Source organism: Theropithecus gelada, chromosome 9 (assembly GCF_003255815.1).
Source record: "Theropithecus gelada isolate Dixy chromosome 9, Tgel_1.0, whole genome shotgun sequence".
NCBI classification, from domain to species: Eukaryota; Metazoa; Chordata; class Mammalia; order Primates; family Cercopithecidae; genus Theropithecus; species Theropithecus gelada.
In genome coordinates this window covers 128,667,381-128,688,115 of record NC_037677.1, presented here as the reverse complement: position 1 = coordinate 128,688,115, position 20,735 = coordinate 128,667,381, and the positions used below count along the sequence as shown (strand labels likewise).

At 57.2% G+C, this 20,735-nt stretch overlaps 1 protein-coding gene across 1 annotated transcript in view; it reads right to left on the bottom strand.

Annotated features, from left to right (window-relative positions):
- Nucleotides 1-3,229: 3,229 nt before the first annotated feature.
- The window catches only part of JAKMIP3 (Janus kinase and microtubule interacting protein 3), a 56,681-nt gene continuing 39,175 nt past the window's right edge, over nucleotides 3,230-20,735 (bottom strand). The window contains exons 9-19 of the mRNA XM_025395561.1: nucleotides 19,555-19,683; nucleotides 18,119-18,247; nucleotides 14,997-15,080; nucleotides 14,606-14,668; nucleotides 12,058-12,156; nucleotides 10,769-10,867; nucleotides 10,414-10,467; nucleotides 7,422-7,487; nucleotides 6,609-6,677; nucleotides 6,446-6,523; nucleotides 3,230-3,343 (exon numbers count right to left, since the gene is read on the bottom strand). Coding sequence (XP_025251346.1) covers nucleotides 3,230-3,343; nucleotides 6,446-6,523; nucleotides 6,609-6,677; nucleotides 7,422-7,487; nucleotides 10,414-10,467; nucleotides 10,769-10,867; nucleotides 12,058-12,156; nucleotides 14,606-14,668; nucleotides 14,997-15,080; nucleotides 18,119-18,247; nucleotides 19,555-19,683 — 984 coding nt within the window. The remainder of the gene's footprint in view (nucleotides 3,344-6,445; nucleotides 6,524-6,608; nucleotides 6,678-7,421; nucleotides 7,488-10,413; nucleotides 10,468-10,768; nucleotides 10,868-12,057; nucleotides 12,157-14,605; nucleotides 14,669-14,996; nucleotides 15,081-18,118; nucleotides 18,248-19,554; nucleotides 19,684-20,735) is intronic.

The following is a 20,735-nucleotide window of genomic DNA, read 5'->3' as shown; positions in this document are numbered from 1 at the left end:
CCCCCCCCAGCATCACACAAAGAGACCTCCCCAAGCATCACACAGGGAGAGACCCCCCGCCGAGCATCACACAGGGAGAGATTCCCACCCAGCATCACACAGGAAGAGGCCCCCCCCAGTATCACACAGGGAGAGGCCCCCCCAGCATCACACAGGGAGAGACCCCCCAGCATCACACAGGAAGAGACCCCCCCAGCATCACACAGGAAGAGGCCCCCCCCAGTATCACACAGGGAGAGGCCCCCCCAGCATCACACAGGGAGAGACCCCCCCCCAGCATCACACAGGGAGAGACCCCCCCAGCATCACACAGGGAGAGACCCCCCCCAGCATCACACAAAGAGACCTCCCCAAGCATCACACAGGGAGAGACCCCCCGCCGAGCATCACACAGGGAGAGATTCCCACCCAGCATCACACAGGGAGAGGCCCCCCCGAGCATCACACAAGGAGAAGCAGCATCACACAGGGAGAAACCCCCCCAGCATCACACAAAAAGAGACCTCCTCAAGCATCACACAGGGAGAGACCGCCCCCCGAGCATCACACAGGGAGAGAGCCCCCCCAGCATCACACAGGGAGAGATTCCCACCCAGCATCACACAGGGAGAGACCCCCCCACCCTGAGCATCACACAGGGACAGGCCCCTCCCAGCATCACACAGGGAGAGGCTCCCCCCAGCATCACACAGGGAGAGATCCCCCAATATCACACAGGAAGAGACCCCCCCCAGCATCACACACGGAGAGGCCCCCAAGCATCACACAGGGAGAGACCCCCCCACCAGCATCACTAAGAGGCTCCCCCCAGCATCACACAGGGAGAGACGCCCCCCAGCATCACACAAAGAGAGACCTCCCCAAGCATCACACAGGGAGAGACCCCCCCCCCGAGCATCACACAGGGAGAGGCCCCCCTGCCCAGTATCTCACAGGAAGATGCCCCTCCCACAGCATCTCACAGGAAGATGCCCCCAGTCCCCTCCAGAGTAGGGGGCATTAATCCTGGTCCAACCAGCAACCATGTGCCCCCCCTGACTGGACTTTGGGGCTGAATGATCCGCTGAGCAGTTGGCCCCATCTGAGGCCTGAGAACACAGCTACTGTGGAGGTGCAGAGAGAGGTGGCCTCGCAGAAAGCTGAAGCAGTGCTGATTTGATCTTCTGGAAATGTGTGCAGAGACCCACATCTCTAATCCCATGCGGTGTCCACAGGATGTTTGATCACAGGGACCATGGTGGCAGTTGCTCTAGGCCAGGGCCCCCACTCCTGGAGCTTTCTGTGCTCAGATTCTGCATTCTGGTCAGGTCAAGGGGGCCCACAGGCTACTTCTCCAATCATGGGACGACTCTCCTGACCCAGTGGAGGGATTCTGGGCCTGAGGCATCACTCCAGACACGATCTTACAAAGGGGAATTATCTGTGACATTAGGGTGGAAAAGGTGGGTGGCTGAGTAGACAAATGCTGCCTGGGGGGCGGGGTGGGGGGCTGCCATCCTGGAGGTGCATAAATTTCCTTTTCCTCTTTACACGTGCCTCACACACACCTCAAAGTAATGCTGAAAGAAAACATTGGAATATTTTTGTACAATCTTTTTTTTTTGTATGAAGGACAAATTTGAAATTATGCCATAAAACCTGGAGGCCATCAACCTCATAAAAATTACCCAAATTCTTCCAGGCCCTCAAAACAGTGTTTGACATCAAAGAGCAACTGACAAGCTGGGTGAAATATTTGCAATGTACCATTCTTCTGAGTGAGGAAATAAAGGAAATATTTGCAATGGATGGCAAAGGGCTGGTTGCCTTCTTTTATCAAGAACTCTGACCAAAAGGTAGATAGCATGAGAGAGAGGTGGGAAAGGTCACAAACAGACGTGGCGTGGAGTTGCATAGAAACGTGTTAAACTTTGAGCTCACCAGGAGACACGCCTGCTAGGACTGCACCAGGCAGCTGCACACCATGCGGTGGAAGTTTGGGGTGCAAGTTGTACCTACTATGGGGAGAAATATTCGACAGTTCCTAACAATGCCTTAAGTGTGCATAACCCTTTGGTCAATCCAAAGAATATTTCCTGCAGATAATTTCTATTTGTGTGTTGGGATGTCAGAAATGGATAGGAATTGCTATTTTGCTGGTGATAGCTAATGCATGGACACTACCTAAGTCCACTACTGGGGACAAACAGTCCATGATACGCTCACACCAAGTCGCCCCTTGGGCTGGTGGGAAGCGCCCTGGCTGTGCACGGTCAGGTGAAAGGGAAGCGTGCTGCAGCTCGTTGGGGTTCTCAGGCTATCCATGAAAATGTACATGCACACATATGTGGGGTGTAATCCAGGAAGGAAAAGAGAACCAGCAAGTAGGTCCCCTTTGTTGGTGGCATCTGGAGTCCAGAGAACAGGAACGGGAAGAAAATGTCCTTTCCTACTGTGAACATTTCCTACCATTGGCGTGATGACCATCTCTCAGAAGATTTCAGACAGCAAGCCTCAGATAAGCATGGGGACCCCACTTTTGCAAAAATACTATGCGTATCCCCATCCTGCCAAGAGACCGCCAGGAGAGAAACCAGAATGCCCACAGTCTTTCTCTGTGTGCTGGGCACATGGTGAATTTTTTCTTGGATTTTTCTGTGTTGTAAATTAGAACTGTACATTGATTCTTTTTTCATTCAGGAAAAAAATGCAATATTAAAAAAAGAAATGCATGCCCTTCTCTTCCCTTTCCTGTCTCAAGGTGGGCTGGATTTAAAAACCTTTGCACAATCCTTAGCTCTTTTCCTCTTCACCTATGCATCACCCATAAAGCACCTGCTGCCTGCCAGGCCTCGTGCTGGTCTAGGAGACCAGATGGTAGCAGATGCACACGATCCCTGCTTGCCCCATAGAAAGGCAGACCCATTTCCACGAGTGGGACGTGTCAGGGCCACCTCACTGGGAGTCAGGGAAGGTTTCCTAGAGGAGATGAGGTACTAAACTGAGGCTTGCAGTGTCAGTCAGGGATGGGCAGGAGAAGGAAAAGGAGGGAGCCCCAGAAGGACGGAACAGCATCAGCGAAGGCTGGGTGGGGTCCTCCGTCTCCTGGCCTGCGGTGGTGGTGGCTGCATAGCAGTGGAGATGCCTACCAAGTAGGCTGATCCCTAGCTGGATCCCAGCTGCCTCTCCACCCAGGAAGCGACGTGGGCCTTGGTGCTCATGGGAGATCACTGTTCTAGAGGGTTCTTCCTCATCCACCAGAGAGGAACCTGTCTATGCCAGCAATCAGCATGAACAGGATGAGGAAAATGAGGGGGTATGAGGAGGCTGGAGAGCCAAGGGGCTTCAGGGGACAGAGACTGAGCTGAGGGGGGAGGCGGGAGCCTAGAGCCTGCAGGACCTGTCGCCTCGCCAAGAAAGTCTCTCCAGTAAGGGCAGCCAGGCATCCCAGAAGGCGTGGGCAGAGGAGTATCAGCTGGCTGCAGCATGGATGGCCTGGGGCACTGAGGGGCCTCTGCTTTTTACATCAAGCAACCACCCATTTCCAGCCTCTTTCCTTCTGACCAAAGCAGGCAAGACCCAGAGGACTGCCCAGGAAGCTAAGCCTGCAGCAGCCTGCGCCTGGGGGCTGCCCCATGAGCAGGGTGGACAGACATGCTGCGTGCTGCGCGGGTCTCCGGCCACCTGCAGGAATGCAGGTCTCACCACCGCTGGGGCCAGCTCACCCAGGACTGGCTCTCAGTACCCAGAGGCCATGAGGACAGTGGCCCGGGAAGGATAGCCAGCAACCTGTGAGCTGCTCCCACGCAGGCATGTGCACACGTGCTGGTCAGCAATAGTGAACTAACCATAGCAACAGGAGGGCCATTACCAGTTTAGTCAGGACTAGCCTCCATGCCCAGCATCTTACAGGAAGTCCCAATCCCTAGTGGTTACTGGCTGAGTTGGGCCTCAAACCCAGGTCATCTGCTTCCAAAGCCTCCCATGGCTCTCACACTGGCTTCCACAGCAACTGACATGGGCCTTGCACCCCTGCCCAGGATGCCAGGTGCCTGGTGTGACTGCTCTTTGCTCTGTAGGGTTCTGCTTTTGAGCCCTGGCCCCTCTATGTGAGGAACTCGAATCCACAAGTGCAGGAAGGAGAGATGCCTAGTGCAGCAGTCATGGCTGTGGGTGCAGGGGAAGAATGCTGAGATTCGACTCCTGCCTTCATTCTGACTGTGTGTCCTTGGGCAGGTCACCAGCTTCTGTGCCTGGCTGGCCAGATCAGTGCCTGCCACATGGGAAAGCCTCTCGAGTAGGCTCTCATTATAATACTATCATTATCATTCTCATCATCACCACCACCATCACCATCACCATCATCATCAATCACCATTGTCACTGTGGTCGCCATCATCAATCACCATCATCACCATCATGATCGCCATCATCACCACCACTACCACCACTGTCATGATCATCACCATATCACCACCATCACTAACACCACCATCATCATGATCATCATCACCACCAGCATCATCACCTATCATCACCATTACCACTACTACCACCACCATCATCATGATCATTGCCATCATCATCACCATAACTATTATCACCATCATGATCACCACCATCACTACCAGCATCATCATCACTATTATCACCATCATCACTACTACCACCATCATCATGACCATCGCCATGATCATCACCATCATCATGACCACTACCACCATCATCATGATCATCATCGCCACCACATCACCACCATCATCACCATCTCCACCACCGTCATCACCATAACCATGATGACCATCATAATCACCATCATCACTACCACCAGCATCATGATAACCATTATCACCATCATAATCACCGTCATCACCATCACCACTACCATCATCATGATCATCACCACCACCATCACCATCATCACCATCACCACTACCATCACCATCACCACTACCATCACCATCATCACCACCACCACTACCAACATCATGATCATCGCCACTACCATCACCATCATCACCATCACCACCATCACCACTACCATCACCATCACCATAACCATTATCACCATCACCACTACCATCATCATGATCATCACCACCATCATCACCATCATCACCATCACCACCATCACCACTACCATCACCATCATCACCATAACCATCATCACCATCACCACTACCAACATCATGATCATCGCCACTATCATCACCATTATCACCATCACTACCACCACCATCACCATAACCATTATCACCATCATGATCACCATCATCACCATCAAGATCACCATCATCACTACCACCAGCATCATAACCATTATCACCATCATAATCACCATCACCACCATCATCACCATCTCCACCACCGTCATCACCATAACCATGATGACCATCATAATCACCATCATCACTACCACCAGCATCATGATAACCATTATCACCATCATAATCACCGTCATCAGCATCACCACTACCACCACCACCATCAACATCATCACATCACCATCTCCACCATCACCACTACCATCACCACCATCACCATAACCATTATCACCATCATGATCACCATCATCACCATCAAGATCACCATCATCACCATCATGATCACCATCACCACCACCACCACCACCACCACCACCATTATCACTGCCAGCAGAATCATCACCACCACCATTGTCATCATCACCATCATCATCACGATCATCATCACCATCACTCTGAGAGTTCCCAGGCTGACTTGGCCCCAGGAATGAGCATTTTCATCCCAGCCCACCTTCCCTTGCTTTGAGTAGCCAAGCAGGTCTCCTCACAGGCATGACAGTCAAGATCCTGCCTGCTGGGCAGGGTCCCAAGGTGAACCTCTCGGTGGTGACACTTGTCTTTCCACAACACGACCTGAACATCCTCCCGGTCGTACCTTCCATCACGTGATAGGAGTCCAGCAGGGACAGATGATTGCTTGTGCAGTCACGGGGGAAGTAGCTCCCAGCAGGAGAACCCAGTTCTGAAGCCTAGTTTTCAACCTAGAAATGTCCTATGCTCCTCCCAGCCACAGCAGATGAAATAAAACAAGACCACACCTTCCACTAGTGAGCAGCCACCGGTTTCTCAGGGGAGGGGTGGGAGGTAGACACCAGCCCGCACCAATGCCTGGACAGCCTTTACGAATCAGGGTGTGTTTGTGAGCCCGAGTGACCTGCACAAAGACTGCAGAACGTTCTCATGGCACAGTGTGGGTTTAGGCCCCCTCAACTAATCCTGCTCTGTTTATGAAGCTCCAAGTGAAGACCCCATCAGGCAGCTCTGGAGAGCCAGGGCCTGCTGTGCAGGTGTCATTAGGGGCTGTTAGGGGCCCTGTAACCTGATTCGCATAGGCATCTGAGGCACCGCTGGGCACCTGAGCCACGTGGCTGTTTTCACCCCAATGCCCCTCCCCAGGGTTCCAGCAGCCTTGTGCCTCTCACCTTGTGGGCCTGGTCCAAGGCCTGTTTCCGGTAGTCCAGCTCCTCGTCCAGGTAGCCCTTCTGCTTACTGAACAGCTCCTGAAACACAGGAGGACCATGCCTCTGTCTCGGATGTCCCACCTGCAGCGCCGAGCCACAGAACCTCAGGGAAGGTGCCACCAACCTTCTCACTCTCCAGATCCACCATCTTCCGCTGCAGTGCTGCCTCTGTCTCCTCAATCTGCTGGAGCCACTGGGCACAAACAGAACAAGCAGGACAATGACCCCTAGGGTCCCCCACCCCGGCTTGCAGAGACAGCTGAGAGAGAAGCCAGGGCAGCCTGGGTCTTCCTTCCTCTTCTCCTTAGGGAGGGGAGAGCCCAGCCCTCTCCAGGGAGTTGGGGCTGTGCTGGAATCATGGCCCTGCCCCTCCCACCCTTCAGGTGTCCAGGAAGTCTGCCCCTGATACGACCTTCAGGAGAGAAGAGACGCTGGCTTGGGGCACTGTGGGGAAGACACATCTGCAGAGCTCTGCCACCAAGGGCGGGGAGGGGTGGCCTGTTTCTCCAAACCCCTATGTGCCAGGAGCACCCCTTCTCCTTGCTGTGGGAGGCCCAGCCCACCAGGCAGGTCAGGGCCAGGGTTGGGACTAGGAGTAGGTGGTGGGCTGGGTGGCCCCATAAGGGGGTCAGGATAAGTTGAACAGAGAATGCTGCCTGCAGACTCACCATACCTTCCCGCCTTTAGGAAGAAACCCAGACAGGGTTGCTGTCAAAGCAAAGTGGAGCTGAATCTGTCCTTTGCAAACATGCACAGTGGGTGCTGTCTGACCTGAGTATGCCAGATCTCCCAGGGCAGACAGGGTTTAGTGGACCCCCCAAACCCGGTCCTGCAGGCCACCAAGGTCCTCCCAAGAAGATCACCTTCTCTGAGCTGAGCAGGGCAGGAGTCCCCAGGAGGCCGGCCCTCTCCCGAGTGTCCACACAGCTGCTCTTACCTTTTCAGCCAAGGTCAGGACTGTCCTGGCTTGTATGACAACCACCTGCTCCTCATTGGTCAGGTTCTGCACCCAAAAGCAGAACACAGGTGTGGTCAGAAGCAGTGCCTTTGGGGGTGAGGGTGAGTGATGGATGCATGGGGAGGCTGACTGGGGACGCCTGGGTGCTGGGTCACAGCTAAAAAGCGCTTTGACTGACATCTCCCTCCCAGCATCTCTGACACCCTCGACTCTCAAGCTTGTTTCCTCCAGGTGCTGTCGATTTTGTTTTCTCTCGTCCTCCCTCTGCTGGTAACCACCAGGTCTAGGTAACCAGCTGAGGCAGATGCAGATGCACTGCTCAGTGCAGGCAGAGGCTGCCACGACATCCCCAGCAGCAGCTGCTGCTCTGCCCAGCTTCTGTCCCCTTCTGTGTCTAAAGCCAGCCTCTGCATATGCACCTGTGGTTACGAAAACACCACTTAGAACAGTGGAGGAGAGACCACACGTTCATGGCTGTGAAATGGCTGAATCCCTGGAAGGTTTTGTCTTTTTACGCATGTTTTATTCATGCTTCCTCCCCACCTGAGGGGACCCTGGGTGGCCCTTCTGGGTAAAGTGATTACGGCTTTGGATGTGGGCACCTCACACTCTCAGACCCCGCTGCAGCCTGCATCCAGACCAGGCCTTCCCCGCTCTAGCTCATGGGTCAGCTGGGGCTGGGTGCCCGGTCCCTGCGGGGAAGGGAGGCCCTTGCTCCTTTCCCCAGAGCCTCTCTGATTCATGCCAGCTCACTCCAAAAGCCCTGCCCATGCCGTTCTCTCCCTAGAGTGCAAGCTCCTTAATGGCAGGCAACTCTTGCTGTACGCCCCCCTCAACGTCCTCACGGGTCTCCCCCCGCCAAAGTCCTCACGGGTCTCCCCCATCCCCAACGTCCTCACAGGTCTCCCCCCTGCCAAAGTCCTCACGGGTCTCCCCCTCCCAATGTCCTCACGGGTCTCCCACAGAGGGGAGTCAGGCTCAGTCTGTAGTCCATGGTGGGGGCCAGCTGCACTCCTGACTCAGGCAAGAACCTCACCCTGCACGGCTGGGGCTGGGTGCCCTCATCTCTCCTGCCCTGCTCCCTTCTCCCATGGCAGGGCTGGGCATGGCTAGGCAGGCCACAGACTTCTCCCAACACTTTAAGTTGGGGAGGCTGAGCAGTTGGCTTCAGGGTGATGGAGGGAATCTACCCGATGTGGTTAAACCACAAGGTGCATGTGAAGCTTGCTCAACACTGACTGCACAGACAGGCTTGAAGGGATGCAGTCAGCCTGTTGTCAGGAGCTCCCCAGCATCTCCACAGGTCCCCTGAGCTTAAGCCTGGCCATGAGCCCTCCAGTCCCCAACTTCCTCCATCCCTGGGCTCTGTGATGATGGCCTCAGAGGCTGCATGATGACTGCAGGGCCACCACACTCAGTGGCACTCTTGGTGGACAGCTATGGGGCTGGGCAGGAACCCTGAAATAGGCCTGGGCGGGGCTGCATGTCCCCAACTCTGCCACTACATCAGCTCTGTGACCCTGGGCAGTACCTCTGGGGACTCAGCCTCTCCAACTGTGAATCAGAGAGTTGCCCAATACAGTTCCCAAGACCTCATGAGGGGGCTGATACCCAGGACTGGACCCCAGAGCATGTCAGGTCCACGGCCACCCTGCTGTGACTCTTCGGCCACCTGTGACCACAATGGAGCCCCAGGTCTGAAAGAAGCAGACCCATACCCAGAGCCTCCCTGCTGAAAGCACCCCTGCCTTGTGCCTCACTGCTCCCCAGGGGCTGGGCAGGCAAGGGGAGAAGGGAGTCCTCTGATGCAGGACCCTGGATGGAGTAGACCAATGAAGGTAGGATGATGGATGGATGGATGGAGGGAGGGAGGGGCTGTGGATGGATGGAAGGATAAAGGATGAAGGATGGAAAGATGGATAAATAGCTTATGGAGGATGGATGGATGAATGAATGGTGGATGGAGGATGCATGGATAAATTATGGAGGGTGGATGGATTGATAGATGGATTCTGGAGAATGGATGAATGAATGGAGGATAAAGGATGAAGGATGGATGGAGAATGAATAGATGGATTATGAAGGATGGATTATGGAGGATGAATGGGAGATGGATGGATGGGTGAAAGATTAATGGGTAGAATATGGTAGATGGAGAAGGAATGGATGGAGGATTGTGGATAGAGGACAGATGGAGGATGGAGAATGGATGGATTGGTGATGATGGATGATGGATGGATGGAGGATGGATGGACATATTGTGGATGATAGATAAATTCATGGATTAAGGATGATGGATGAAGGATAGACGAAGGATGGAGGACGGATAGATGGATTATGGGGGATGGATGGATGGATTACACACGATAGATGGATGGATAGATATAAGACAGAGCATGAATGAAGGGCTAGGTAGATGATGCATTGATGGGGAATAAATGGATGGAGAGCGCAGGATTAGTGATGGACGAATGAAAAGTGGGATGAAAGGGTGCGTTTACTTTGCCCACTCAGTAATTAACATCCTTTCAAGGAGTTTGCTATAGAAATTGGAACTCTGCCCCAATGAAATTTAGGGGTTATCTATAGAGTCTGCTTCTTCCCCCAAGCCAAGGAAGTGGAATCCCTAAGGGTCTTGGCTTGTCTAAGAGCAATAGCCCCCCTATCCTCACGGCAAGGCTGGAAGGGCTGAGAGAGAGACCCCAGAAGCTGGGCAGTGTGACGGGAAGTGCCGTCAGCTGGAAGAACCAGGTGTGCACAGCAGAGGTCCCACTGGGCCCTGGAGCAGTGTGAGGAAGCCTCCGATTCTGAGCAGGCTCTGGGCCGCGGGAAGGGTCTCAGGCAGTGTGGCCCATGGCAGGGCTGTGGGAGGCTGGTAGGACTCCTGGACCCCAGAGGGGCAGGGCAGGGCTGGGCTGGGGGTTGTGGGTGTGAGGGGCATGCACAAGCCAGGAGAGCGACATACACTTACGGCGTTATCGCCCAGGATGTCCAGCTTCTTCATCAGCTCCGCGACCACAATGTCCTAAGGCACAGAGGACAGGCAGGGGTGAGCGGCCTCGGGTGGGCAGAGAGGGCGAGGCAGGGCGGGACAGGGCATGGGGCGGGGCGGAAGGGGCGGGGTGGGGCGGAAGGGGCGGAAGGGGCGGGGTGGGGCGGGACAGGGCATGGGGTGGGGCGGAAGGGGAGGGATGGGGAGGGATGGGGAGGGGTGGGGCCGGACAGGGCATGGGGCGGGGAGGAAGGGGCGGAAGGGGCGGAAGGGGCGGGAGGGGCGGGAGGGGCGGGGAGGGGCGGGGTGGGGCGGAAGGGGGGGCGGGGCTCACAGTCACGCCTTCGGCCTCGCAGTACACCTGGAGGGGGCTCTTCCCATCCACGAAGGGCGTGTGGTGGAAGTTGATGGCGGGTGACTTCCTCTCCCTCTCCTAGGACAGAGGGGCAGAAGGGTGAGCCGCTTCCTTCCCATCCCTTCCCTGCAAGAGGGCTGTACTGGGGCCTGAGGAACATGGGCCAAGACCATGGAACCAAGGATCAACACAGCATTTATGAAAACCAAACCGCAGCAGCAGCCGTGGTGGCAGAACTTGCACTGGACCTGGACCGGCCCACGAGGACCGCGCCCCTGTGTATTCGCCGACCCCAGATGGGCCGGGCAGAGTTCATCACACTCCGGTCACGTGGCCTGGGCAGTCCCCACCCTGAACCCAGGGCACATCCCTCTGTGAATCCCAGGGGCTATGGGGAGGACCAGGGGAGGGGCTGCAGGTCGCATCCCCTGCAGGCCTAACCAGAAGAGTCTCTGGAGGACACAGGCCAGCGCTGCTGCCACTGTCCCCACAGGCAAGCCCACGTGGCCGAGGTCATCCACACATGGCGTGACCACACAGCTGCCCTGTCCTCCGGCGGTGGACGGGAGGGCTCTAAGAGGGGCTCCAGCTGGACTCCGAGGCCTCAGGTGCTGGCCCAGGACGGAGGCCTCGCGGTGTATGTGGTGCTCGGCAGGGGCGGCCCCTGTGTGGGCCACTTCCTCCCAGCCCCACAGGTGGACTGCCCTTATGCTGAAACAATCACAGGGACGTGGCTGCTCACACCCGGCCTGAGCTGCCTGGTGGGATCCCCCTCCTCCCTCCTCCTGTGCAGGTCATGGCAGAGGACACAGGGCCAGGGACAGCAGGGCACAGGCAAAGGGCTCCCAGTCGCCGCGTGGCCCCCACTGCCCTCACTCAGGGGCAAGAAACAAATGTCTGCCGACCACCGAGGCCTGGGCACGGCCGCACACCAGCTGCAGCAGGGCCACGGGGGTGGATGGAAGACAGACGTGCCGGCTCTTCGGCCCACAGATCTGGAGGAGATGCTGCACTGTCACCCGTCGTGCTTTTGTTTTGTTTTCCTGCATGACACTGAGCTCCACGGCCCATGTTCCCCATTGACACATGCTTTGGGTGGCCGGTATGAAGAGGTGGCGATTTACAGCCATTTGCCTCTTTCCTCCCTGAGCCAGCCTTTTGGGTTCATGTTCAGGGGTTTATGTGGGTTAGGAAGGCTGAGGACTGGATCCCTGACACAGCCACAGGCCATGGCCACAGGCCACAGTGCCGGCCATTGGCCCAGCTACCTCAAGCTCCAGGATCCTGAACTCCAGCAGCTCGTTTTGGTCTCTGGCATCCTGCACCTCGTGTCTAAGCCGAGCCTCTTCCGTCTCCATTTGTTTGATCTATAACATAAAAGATGCATGAGGTGAGGGGTCTGGTTCTCTCCCACCAGAGGTCTTGGAAGGACAACTCCAGGCTGACTGGACAGCGGCTGACTGGACAGCTGCTGGCTGTCGGGGAGGCCAGTTGGCTGGCCAGGTGCCCAGCCCTGGAAGCTCCTCACAGCCCTGGGTATGTTTGGGTCTGTCCTAGTGAGACGGCCCAGCCATCCGTTGGTGGGTGGGGCTGGGCAGGCAGCACCGCATACCACAAGCCAGGAGCCTGGAGGTCGTAGTGGGACCCTGAGCCTGGGTGGCCCCTGGGCAGGGAGGGGGAAGGGAGGCGTCAAGGATAAAAGTCTCCAACAGGGGCTGTGCACCGCAAGCCAGGAGCCTGGGGGCCTTAGTGGGGCTCTGAGCTAGGATGAGGAAGGGAGGTCGTGGAGGATAAATGTCCCAAGTGACTCCCCTCCCTGGTGCCCCTTGGAGCCCAGGCTGTGCCCAATGGAAGGAGTGGGTACCGTGGTCACCTGGCCACCAGAATTCACTTGGCTAATTAAGGGGTTGTTTAAGCGGAACGAGTTGGGAGTAAACCGGATGCAAGAGTCCCCCATGCCTTCCAAAGGGTAAATGACATGGCCCATGGCACGTGTCCTCAGCAGCCTCATGGGGGCAGGGTCCACCAGGGGCAGACAGCTGTGTGTATGGACAGGGTCCACCAGGGGCAGACGGCTGTGTGTATGGACAGGGTCCACCAGGGGCAGACAGCTGTGTCCATCCCCTGCAGCTGAGCTTGGGGGACTGAGGGAGCTGCTCCAATGCTCAGGGGACCAAGATAAACTCAGGAGCATTGCATCCTCAGAGTGAGCCAGCTCAGGGGGAGCTGGACCCTCCTGCAGGGCCAGCTGTGTGCCGCTGCACAGTGGGCCTACCGTGGAAAACCTGCAGGGCCAGGAACGTGAGCCACTCCCATGTAGCCAGAGAAAAGCATGGCTCCAGGTGTGCACATGGGCACATGTGTATGTGCACAAGCATTTCTGTGTGTGTGCCAGCATTTCTGTGTGCATGTGTTCAAGTGCGCGTGCAAACATTTCTGTGTGTGCCATGTTCAAGTGTGCATGCAGGCATTTATGTGTGTGGGTGTTTAAGTGTGTGCCCTTAAGTGCATGTGAATCTCTGCCTGTGCCAGCATTTACTTGGCACACACAGCATTGTGCTGAGCCCTGTGGAAACAGCTTTTCTAATTTAAGAGATGTTCCATGTGTCCACAGGAAACATGGGGGTGTCGTTCGCCATTCAAAATGTGAACCAAGCCTAAAGCAGGACCCCCAGAGGGCATGACCGGCCATGGGCTAACAGCAGTGCAGGGGCTGCGGTGGACGTCCCTGTTTGTCTGAAGCTCTGTCCTGTTGGCACACGTCAGACTCGTCAGCCAGGCTACCCTGGCTTCTCCCCAGAGGGCCGCACCTGCCAGTGTGAGATACTGCTGCCTCCTCAGGACACCTGTCCCTGCCCATGGACAAGTGGGGCAGGGGTCACAACACGGAGCACACCTCACCCGTGTGTGGTAATGACAGCCCTGCTGGCCCTCCTGCCCCTGGACCCGTAGCCAGTCCCGCCCCAGACTCGGGCCACATCACCTGCTCCCACAGTTGCGGGGTGCACCCCTCCTGGGATGGCTCTGGATTGCCCAGACCTAAGTCTAGGGCCCTCGGTGCTGTGACCCCCTCTTTAACCCAGTGCATGGAGCAACTGAGCCAGGTGGGCCTGATGTGGTGGGGAGGTGCCCTGAGAGAAACCTACACTCCCTTCCCTGCACCCCAGGCAGAAGCTAAGGCCACCGAGAGCAGCCTGGCCACACGTCGCATGTTCTGATCTGTTTTTCGTCTGAGAAAGTCTTCCAGCCCACAAAGCCCGGGCCAGGGTGGGGGTGGGGGCGGGGGTGGGGCATCACTTTGGGAGCCTCTTGTCATCCAGGGCCAAGACAGCCTGGACCTGGGTCTGCCAGGTGACGCCCTGGCAAAGTCTCATACACGCACTCGCTCAACCAGGCTGGTCCGTGGGCTCTTCCCTCACGACCCTCCAGCTTCCCCACAGGCGTTGCTGGAAGGAGACTTCCCTGACCCAGCCAGGCTTCCCAGGGGGATGATCCCAGTGGTCTCAAAAGGGCACCTCTGTCACGATGCTCTAACCAGCCGACCCACAGAACCATCAGCACAACAGGACACAAATGGAGATGCTGCTGCAGACGGGCCTGCCCGGACCCCGGAGAACAGGCCCCAGCTCCCTCTGTCCAGGCTGTCCTCCTCCCCAGGGCTCCTGACAGGGTCCCGCAGGAGGGAGCAGAGCAGAAGGGGCCTGGGGCAGAGCCATTCAGAAGCCTCAGCCCTTGCTCCACCCTTCGCAGGGACCACTGCAGCCCCCAGGAGCATAGAGCAAGTCCTGCCAGGGTCTCCAGGGGTTCAGGGCTCACCTTTTCCACAAGCTCTTGATTTCTCCGGTACAGTGCCTGCTTTTCTTCAATCCACTTCATATCCTTAAAAATTGAATTGAAAGAAATAAAGACATGGAGAGAGGAACTCATAAACTAACGTTTAAATCGTGATGTGGCAGAACACCAAAGACCTGTCTGGTCAACGTGGCAAAGCCCCATCTCTACAAAAAAATACAAAAATTAGCCGTGCGTGGTGGCACATGCCTGTGGTCCCAGCTACTTGGGAGGATGAGGTGGAGGATGGCTTGAGCCCAGGAGGTCGAGGTTGTAGAAAGTTATGATCGCACCACTGAAGCTTGTCTTCAGGTGCAGCCAAATACTTCCCACCCACGTGTGCCCCCTATGCCCGCACAGATGGCTGCAGGCTCACCTGCCCCTGCTCTGCCAGGGCCTTCTCCAGGTCCTCGATCCGTGCCTGTGCCCTCTGCACTTCGGCTTGTAGCTGCTCACGGGTCTGTAGGACGGGAGGAAAGATACATCAAATTTTCTCTAAAAGCCAGACAGCACACACACGCGCGAGATATCCGAAGGGTCTGTCTTTTGGTTCAGTTCATTGAGAAGTGACTGTTCACCCTTCCTTTGGAAGAGATGCTTTCTAAGAGAGGGAGAACTGTTTTCTGTTGTTGTTTTGGTTTTTTTGTTTTTGTTTTTTTGAGACAAGGTCTGGCTCTGTCATCCAGACTGGAGCTCAGTGGCACAATCTTGCCTCCCTGTAACCTCTGCCTCCCGAGCGCAAGTGATCCTCCCACCTCACCCTCCCGAGCAGCTGGGACCATAGGCGTGCACCACCACACCCCGCTAATTTTTGTATTTTTTGTAGAGACGGGGTTTCACCATGTTGCCCAGGCTGGTCTCAAACTCCCAAGTTCAAGCAATCTGCCTGCCTCAGCCTCCCAAAGTGCTGGGATTACAGGAGTGAGCCATTATGCCCAGCCCTGGAGGGAGAACTTTAAGGCTTATTTGAAGCAAGAGATCTCACTTAGATTCCAAGGGGAAATTCTGCAGGTTAATTTTGAGGACTTTTAAGAGAAATCTTTGTTTACAGGATGGCACAGCTGATGAGGATGACTGACGCCTAGTGTGTGCTCAGCCCTGCCAGGTGCCGGCCAGAGAGCTTTGTTCGAAGGACTCTCCACACGGACCCGCTGGAAGCCCCGGCTGGTGTGGCTGCCTGTGCAGGAGCTGCCCTGCTGGAAGCCCCAGCTGATGCAGCTGCCTGTGCCGGAGCTGCCTCGGCCCAGGGCTCACTGCTTTCCTGAATTTTGTGTTCCTTAACTGACTCCCAGAGCCCGCCCCACGTCTGCAAGAAAAGCCCTAGTGCTTTCCCTGTCAGCATCCTGGTTTGTGAAGTCCCTCCCGAACGACACCAAGGCTTCTAGCCAAGGTCTGAGCCACCCTCCCTTAATTCAGTTTGCTCTGGTGGCTCCGAACCATGGGGCATTTCACCCCACGGTGGCTCCTGCTCTCTCTGGGGATAGCTTCCAAGGGAGGGGTGCGTTTTGGGACAAGGTTCACAGTCAGAGGATCCATCAGCCGGGGTGGGGGATGGGCGAAGGCGTGGCCTGTGATGCCCCCGAGTGCTGGGTCCCAGCTCCCTGCCCCCAGGCCCTCCTGGGCTCCTGCCATCACCCTGACCTCTTCCCTCCCTTAAGGGGTCACAATCGTGGGTGTGAGCCCTTGGGTTGGAGAATCCTCAACAGAGGGAATTCTAGTGAGTCCTAACCCTGCTTCCAGACAGGGAAACGGAGCCCGCAGAGGGCTGTGGGCCCCCCGCAGCCTCAGGACCGTGGCAGGGATGGGCCCACGTCCATGTCTTCAGACGCTTGTCCTCTCCCACCCCCTTCCTTATCCTGAGGCTTCCTCGACTTCCACAGTGAGGAGCGACATTTCCAATTATAATACAGAATCAGACTGCGGGATGCCGGCTAGTCTATTTTCTTCATTAATCTTGTCTGTATCTTCCAATTTCTAAAATAACCATGCAGCCCTCTTGGCGTCAGATTTTCCTCTAATTCTAAATGACATTAACAAATTTTACATGAAATTTGGACATTTTCACTCTCTAAGCAAAAGCTTCTGAGTTCTGTGTTTTCACGTGGCCCCCGAGCAAATGTTTCTCTGGCAGCTGACAGGAAAAAGGGAAGACAGGACGCTTCCTCCAGCTCCCCCAGCTCCTGGCGAGCTTGGCCAGGAGGATGCGGCTGCTGCCCCGCCCCTGCTGTGGGGGGAAAGGCTGGGCCCGTGAGGCTCTGGGCCGTCTCGGGATTGCCGTGCTTTATGATGCTCTGAGCCAAGGCTTTGACTTTTTCCTTTCTCCAAGGGTCATGCAAAAATTAAGTCAAAGTGAAAGCAGCTATATTTAAAGTCCCCAGTTACGCAGACAAATCTCTCCGAGCCTCAGGAGGGGGAGTCAGGCCTCCCCACTCAGGACAGGAGGAGGGGCACGGAGGGGCAGAGAGCTCTCTTAATTTTCACAACAGACATCCCCAGTGCAGTACCAGGAAGGCAGGAGGGAAACCAGCCATGTCACCAGGGTGGTCTAGGTGGGCAGAGGGTGAGGCCAGCGGCTCCCTGGGGGCACTAGTGTGGACCACACTGGGGGTGCTCTGTGCACACTCTCCCCTCGCCCCAAGAGGTCCATTCCCCACCCAGCTCAGCCACCCTAAGTTGCAGAATTGCTGGACACTGGCGTCTCTGGCCCTGCAGGGTGGTTGTGGGGTGGGGGAGGCCGACGGGAACCCCACACCCCACAGCTGCCCGCTCTGGAGAACCCCTCAGCTCCCCCAGAAAGCAGCCCGTCTCGCTGTGAGGGGCACCAGGTGCAGGTCCTTCAGCGGTTTCCCCTCCAAGCCTCAGGAAGTGAGGGGGGGTGGCGAGAGGACCCCCGACCTATGACCCATGCTCTCCCCACAATGCCTGGTGCCTGCACTACCCCCCGCGGCCCGCAGAGGGCACCCGCCAGCCACACTGGGGCCTTTCCTGGGGGACGATGCTAAGGTGAGCCAGGGAAGCAGGTGGAGGGACACGGCCGCTGGGATCCTGCCCAGTGGGGAGGCCGGGGGAGAGGGGCCAGGGCCAGGGCCAGGGCAGGCACAGCCTGCGTGAGCATGAATGACCTCCGCAAGTTTCAACACTGACCTCGATGCTGCCATGGGTCACTGCCATGCTGCCAAGAGCGGGAGAGGAAGTCTGGAAGGAGACCCATCCTGGGCGTTGTGGGCCCCTGCCACCACCACCATCCCCCAGGACACTCACACCTGTGCCTGGCACTGCTCTGGGCCACCCTCCCACCTGGGCCAATTCCCAGCACCGGACTCCCCAATCCCTGGTTTTAATTGGTCTCCATGGGCACCATCAGGACCGGAGGCAAAGACAGGACAGCAGGGGCTCAGACCCAGGAGGGATGGCGAGAGAGGTGTCCCAGCCCGGGCCATGGGGTCAAGCTGGAGGCACAAGGGGGCCCGGAACGCGCGCGGTGGAAGTCATGTAGACCTTAACTTCTCGCTCTGCATCCAGCGTCCCTCCGACCTGCTCCTGCAACAAGGCGTAGGCGCGCTGCAGGGCCTGGTACTCCATGGTCAGCTGCCGGAACCTCAGCTCCGTCTCCTCCTTGGCCATGCCCTGGAGAGACACGGATGCCACACCCGCAGAGACGCAGTGTCAGCGGCCAGCACCTCCTCCGACGGCGGGGCCCCGGGGCTTCCCTTCTCCCCAGACATCAAATGGTGTGTGGGGGGGGCGTCTCTCTAGCAGTGTGAGGGAGGGGACCCACTCCAGTGTGCAGGGAGGGGCGGCTGCCTGGGGACGCAGTGCCGTTTGGAGAAAGGTTTTCCCTGGAGAGGGGAGCACCGAGCCCTGCAGTGGGAGCTGAGCCGGCTGCACGGCCGAGGCCAGGGTGAGACCGCTGGGCTGGTGGCCATGGCCAGGGGCTCAGCTGGGGCTCCTGCTTGCCAGCCAGGCTGCCCTGACCCAGCAGACCCTCCGTTACCAACCAGGCCTGCATATGCTCTGCTCTGCTGAAATGCGTCCTGGGAAGAAAGCTGGGCTTTGTGAAGGGTGTAAAGTACCCCAGGCAGCACGTCTCCTCCCAGGCGCACTCCTGCAGGCTCGCCCGGCTAGCTGCAGTGCCCCCCACCACCCCAGGGAGAAGACAGGTGAGCCTGGCCTTCAAAGGGTCCCAGTGGGCCCCCGGGGCTGAAAGGCTTGGCCATGTCCAGGAGTGACTGAGCCCAGAAACCTCGGCCTGGCCCAGTTCCCCTGCCCCACCCTGCACCTGAGGCTGTGCGAAAACGTCTCAGGTCCCTCAACAGGTCTGTGGCCACTGGGCCGCCCTCCAGGGTCTGCCAAGGGAGGCCCAATCCTTGGCTGTGCCATTGGCTGCGGACCCCACTCCTTGTCCCACGGCCACAGGGCCTGCGTCCCACAACGCCAAATCCTAGCTTCCGACGTGGTGCTGAAATGGCTGCCTGGACCTGAGGGTAGCCGTCCTTCCGGAAGAAGGGGCTGGTGGGCAGAAACGCCTGTGCTGTTATCAGAAAGAAAACTCCGGCTCAACACCCCTCTCACCCTAATGTGCTTTTGGCACTGGGACCAAACTCCCTGAAGAGTGGTTCGGACCCTCCTGGGGAGGCCCCTTAAGAAGGGAGAGCTCGCCGTACCCCTGTGCAGAAGGGGCGGAGGCTCAATGGCAGGAGGAGGCAAGGTTGGCCTTCATGGGAGCAAGAAGCGGGCCTCAGCCCACACCCCGAGCCACGTCATCGGAGCTTCTCACCACGTCCAAGCCAGCTATCAGCAGGTCAGTGCCAGTGAGGGCTGCCAAGGGCTTCCCTGTGAAAAGCTGGCAGCCCACGCCCAGCCAAGCCCCGGACCCAGCAGGAGACCCTCATTACCTCCTCCAAGCCCAGGACCCAGCAGGAGACCCTCGTTACCTCCTCCAAGTCGTCATCCGGGGTGCACGGGGTCTGGTCCGTCCTGTCTGTTTGGTAAGAGATGGAGGAACCGTCGGATTCCAGGGAGGCCTCTTCATCGTATCCAAAGAAGGTCTCCACAACAACCGGCTTGTGACCGAAAGGCAACATGTCAGTTCAAACCAGACCCAGGCACAGCTGCCTTCACCCGCCTCCTCCTCCTGCTGCCCAACGGTGGGGGCCACAGCCCTGCCCTGCAACACACTCCCATCTCTGTCCCCAGCCGCCCTGGTGCAGGCCGAGGAGGTGGCCTGGGTGTGAGGGGGCTCTATATGGCAAGGCTGGCGGGGCAGGTGGGAGAGGGGCCTGGAGCCCTGTGGGTGAGCAGGTCCTGGACCTGCTCTCAGTGGTGGGGAATGAGGCCCTTCAGGGGGCGCCGTCCCTGCACTTCCCTGAGGGTGGTGCCCAGGATAATGGAATTGATGATGGGTGCCTTCTCTGTGTGATCTCATTCCCAGTGATGCATTTCTGTTCTATTTTTTAAAGCTTCAGCCCTTGACTGATTGGAATAAAAACAAAAACAGGGTCCTCTGCCAGCTGGTGTGAGAGGCCCTGCCTTCGGGGACCCCCAGGTTCACCCTGATGTCTGCATCCTTAGGGTCCCCTCACCCCTGCTTTCGAGAATCGCAAGATTCCTCATCTGGGTTTAGAAGTGTTACAAAACGCAAAGCCTGCCATCTTCTCAGTCCCTTCCGCCATGGCCACGGTGGCCTCCAGGTCTCCTCCCAGTTTTTCTGCCAGAACTTTCCAGCAAAACTCCCTCTGGGACCCCAAGGCCACCGGCTTCTCCTACCCCTGCCAACCACTGGCCCCTGTCCTGTGTGCCTCCCCACACCCTGTGTCCTCCCTTCGCAGGGCCAAGGCATCTGCTGGACACGTCCACATCCCAGAGGGGCCCCGAGCAGGGAGGGCCGGGACAGCTCCTCCTCCCCACCTTTCAGAGGGCAAGTGTTTGTGACCAAGGAGCATCTAACAACCTAACAGCAAACACTGCTGACTGCAGAAAAGCAACACACACACACACACACTCTCACACATACACACTCACACTCACATACTCTCACACTCTCACACACACTCTCACACACTCATACACACACACATACTCTCACACACACACACTCACACACACTCACATACAC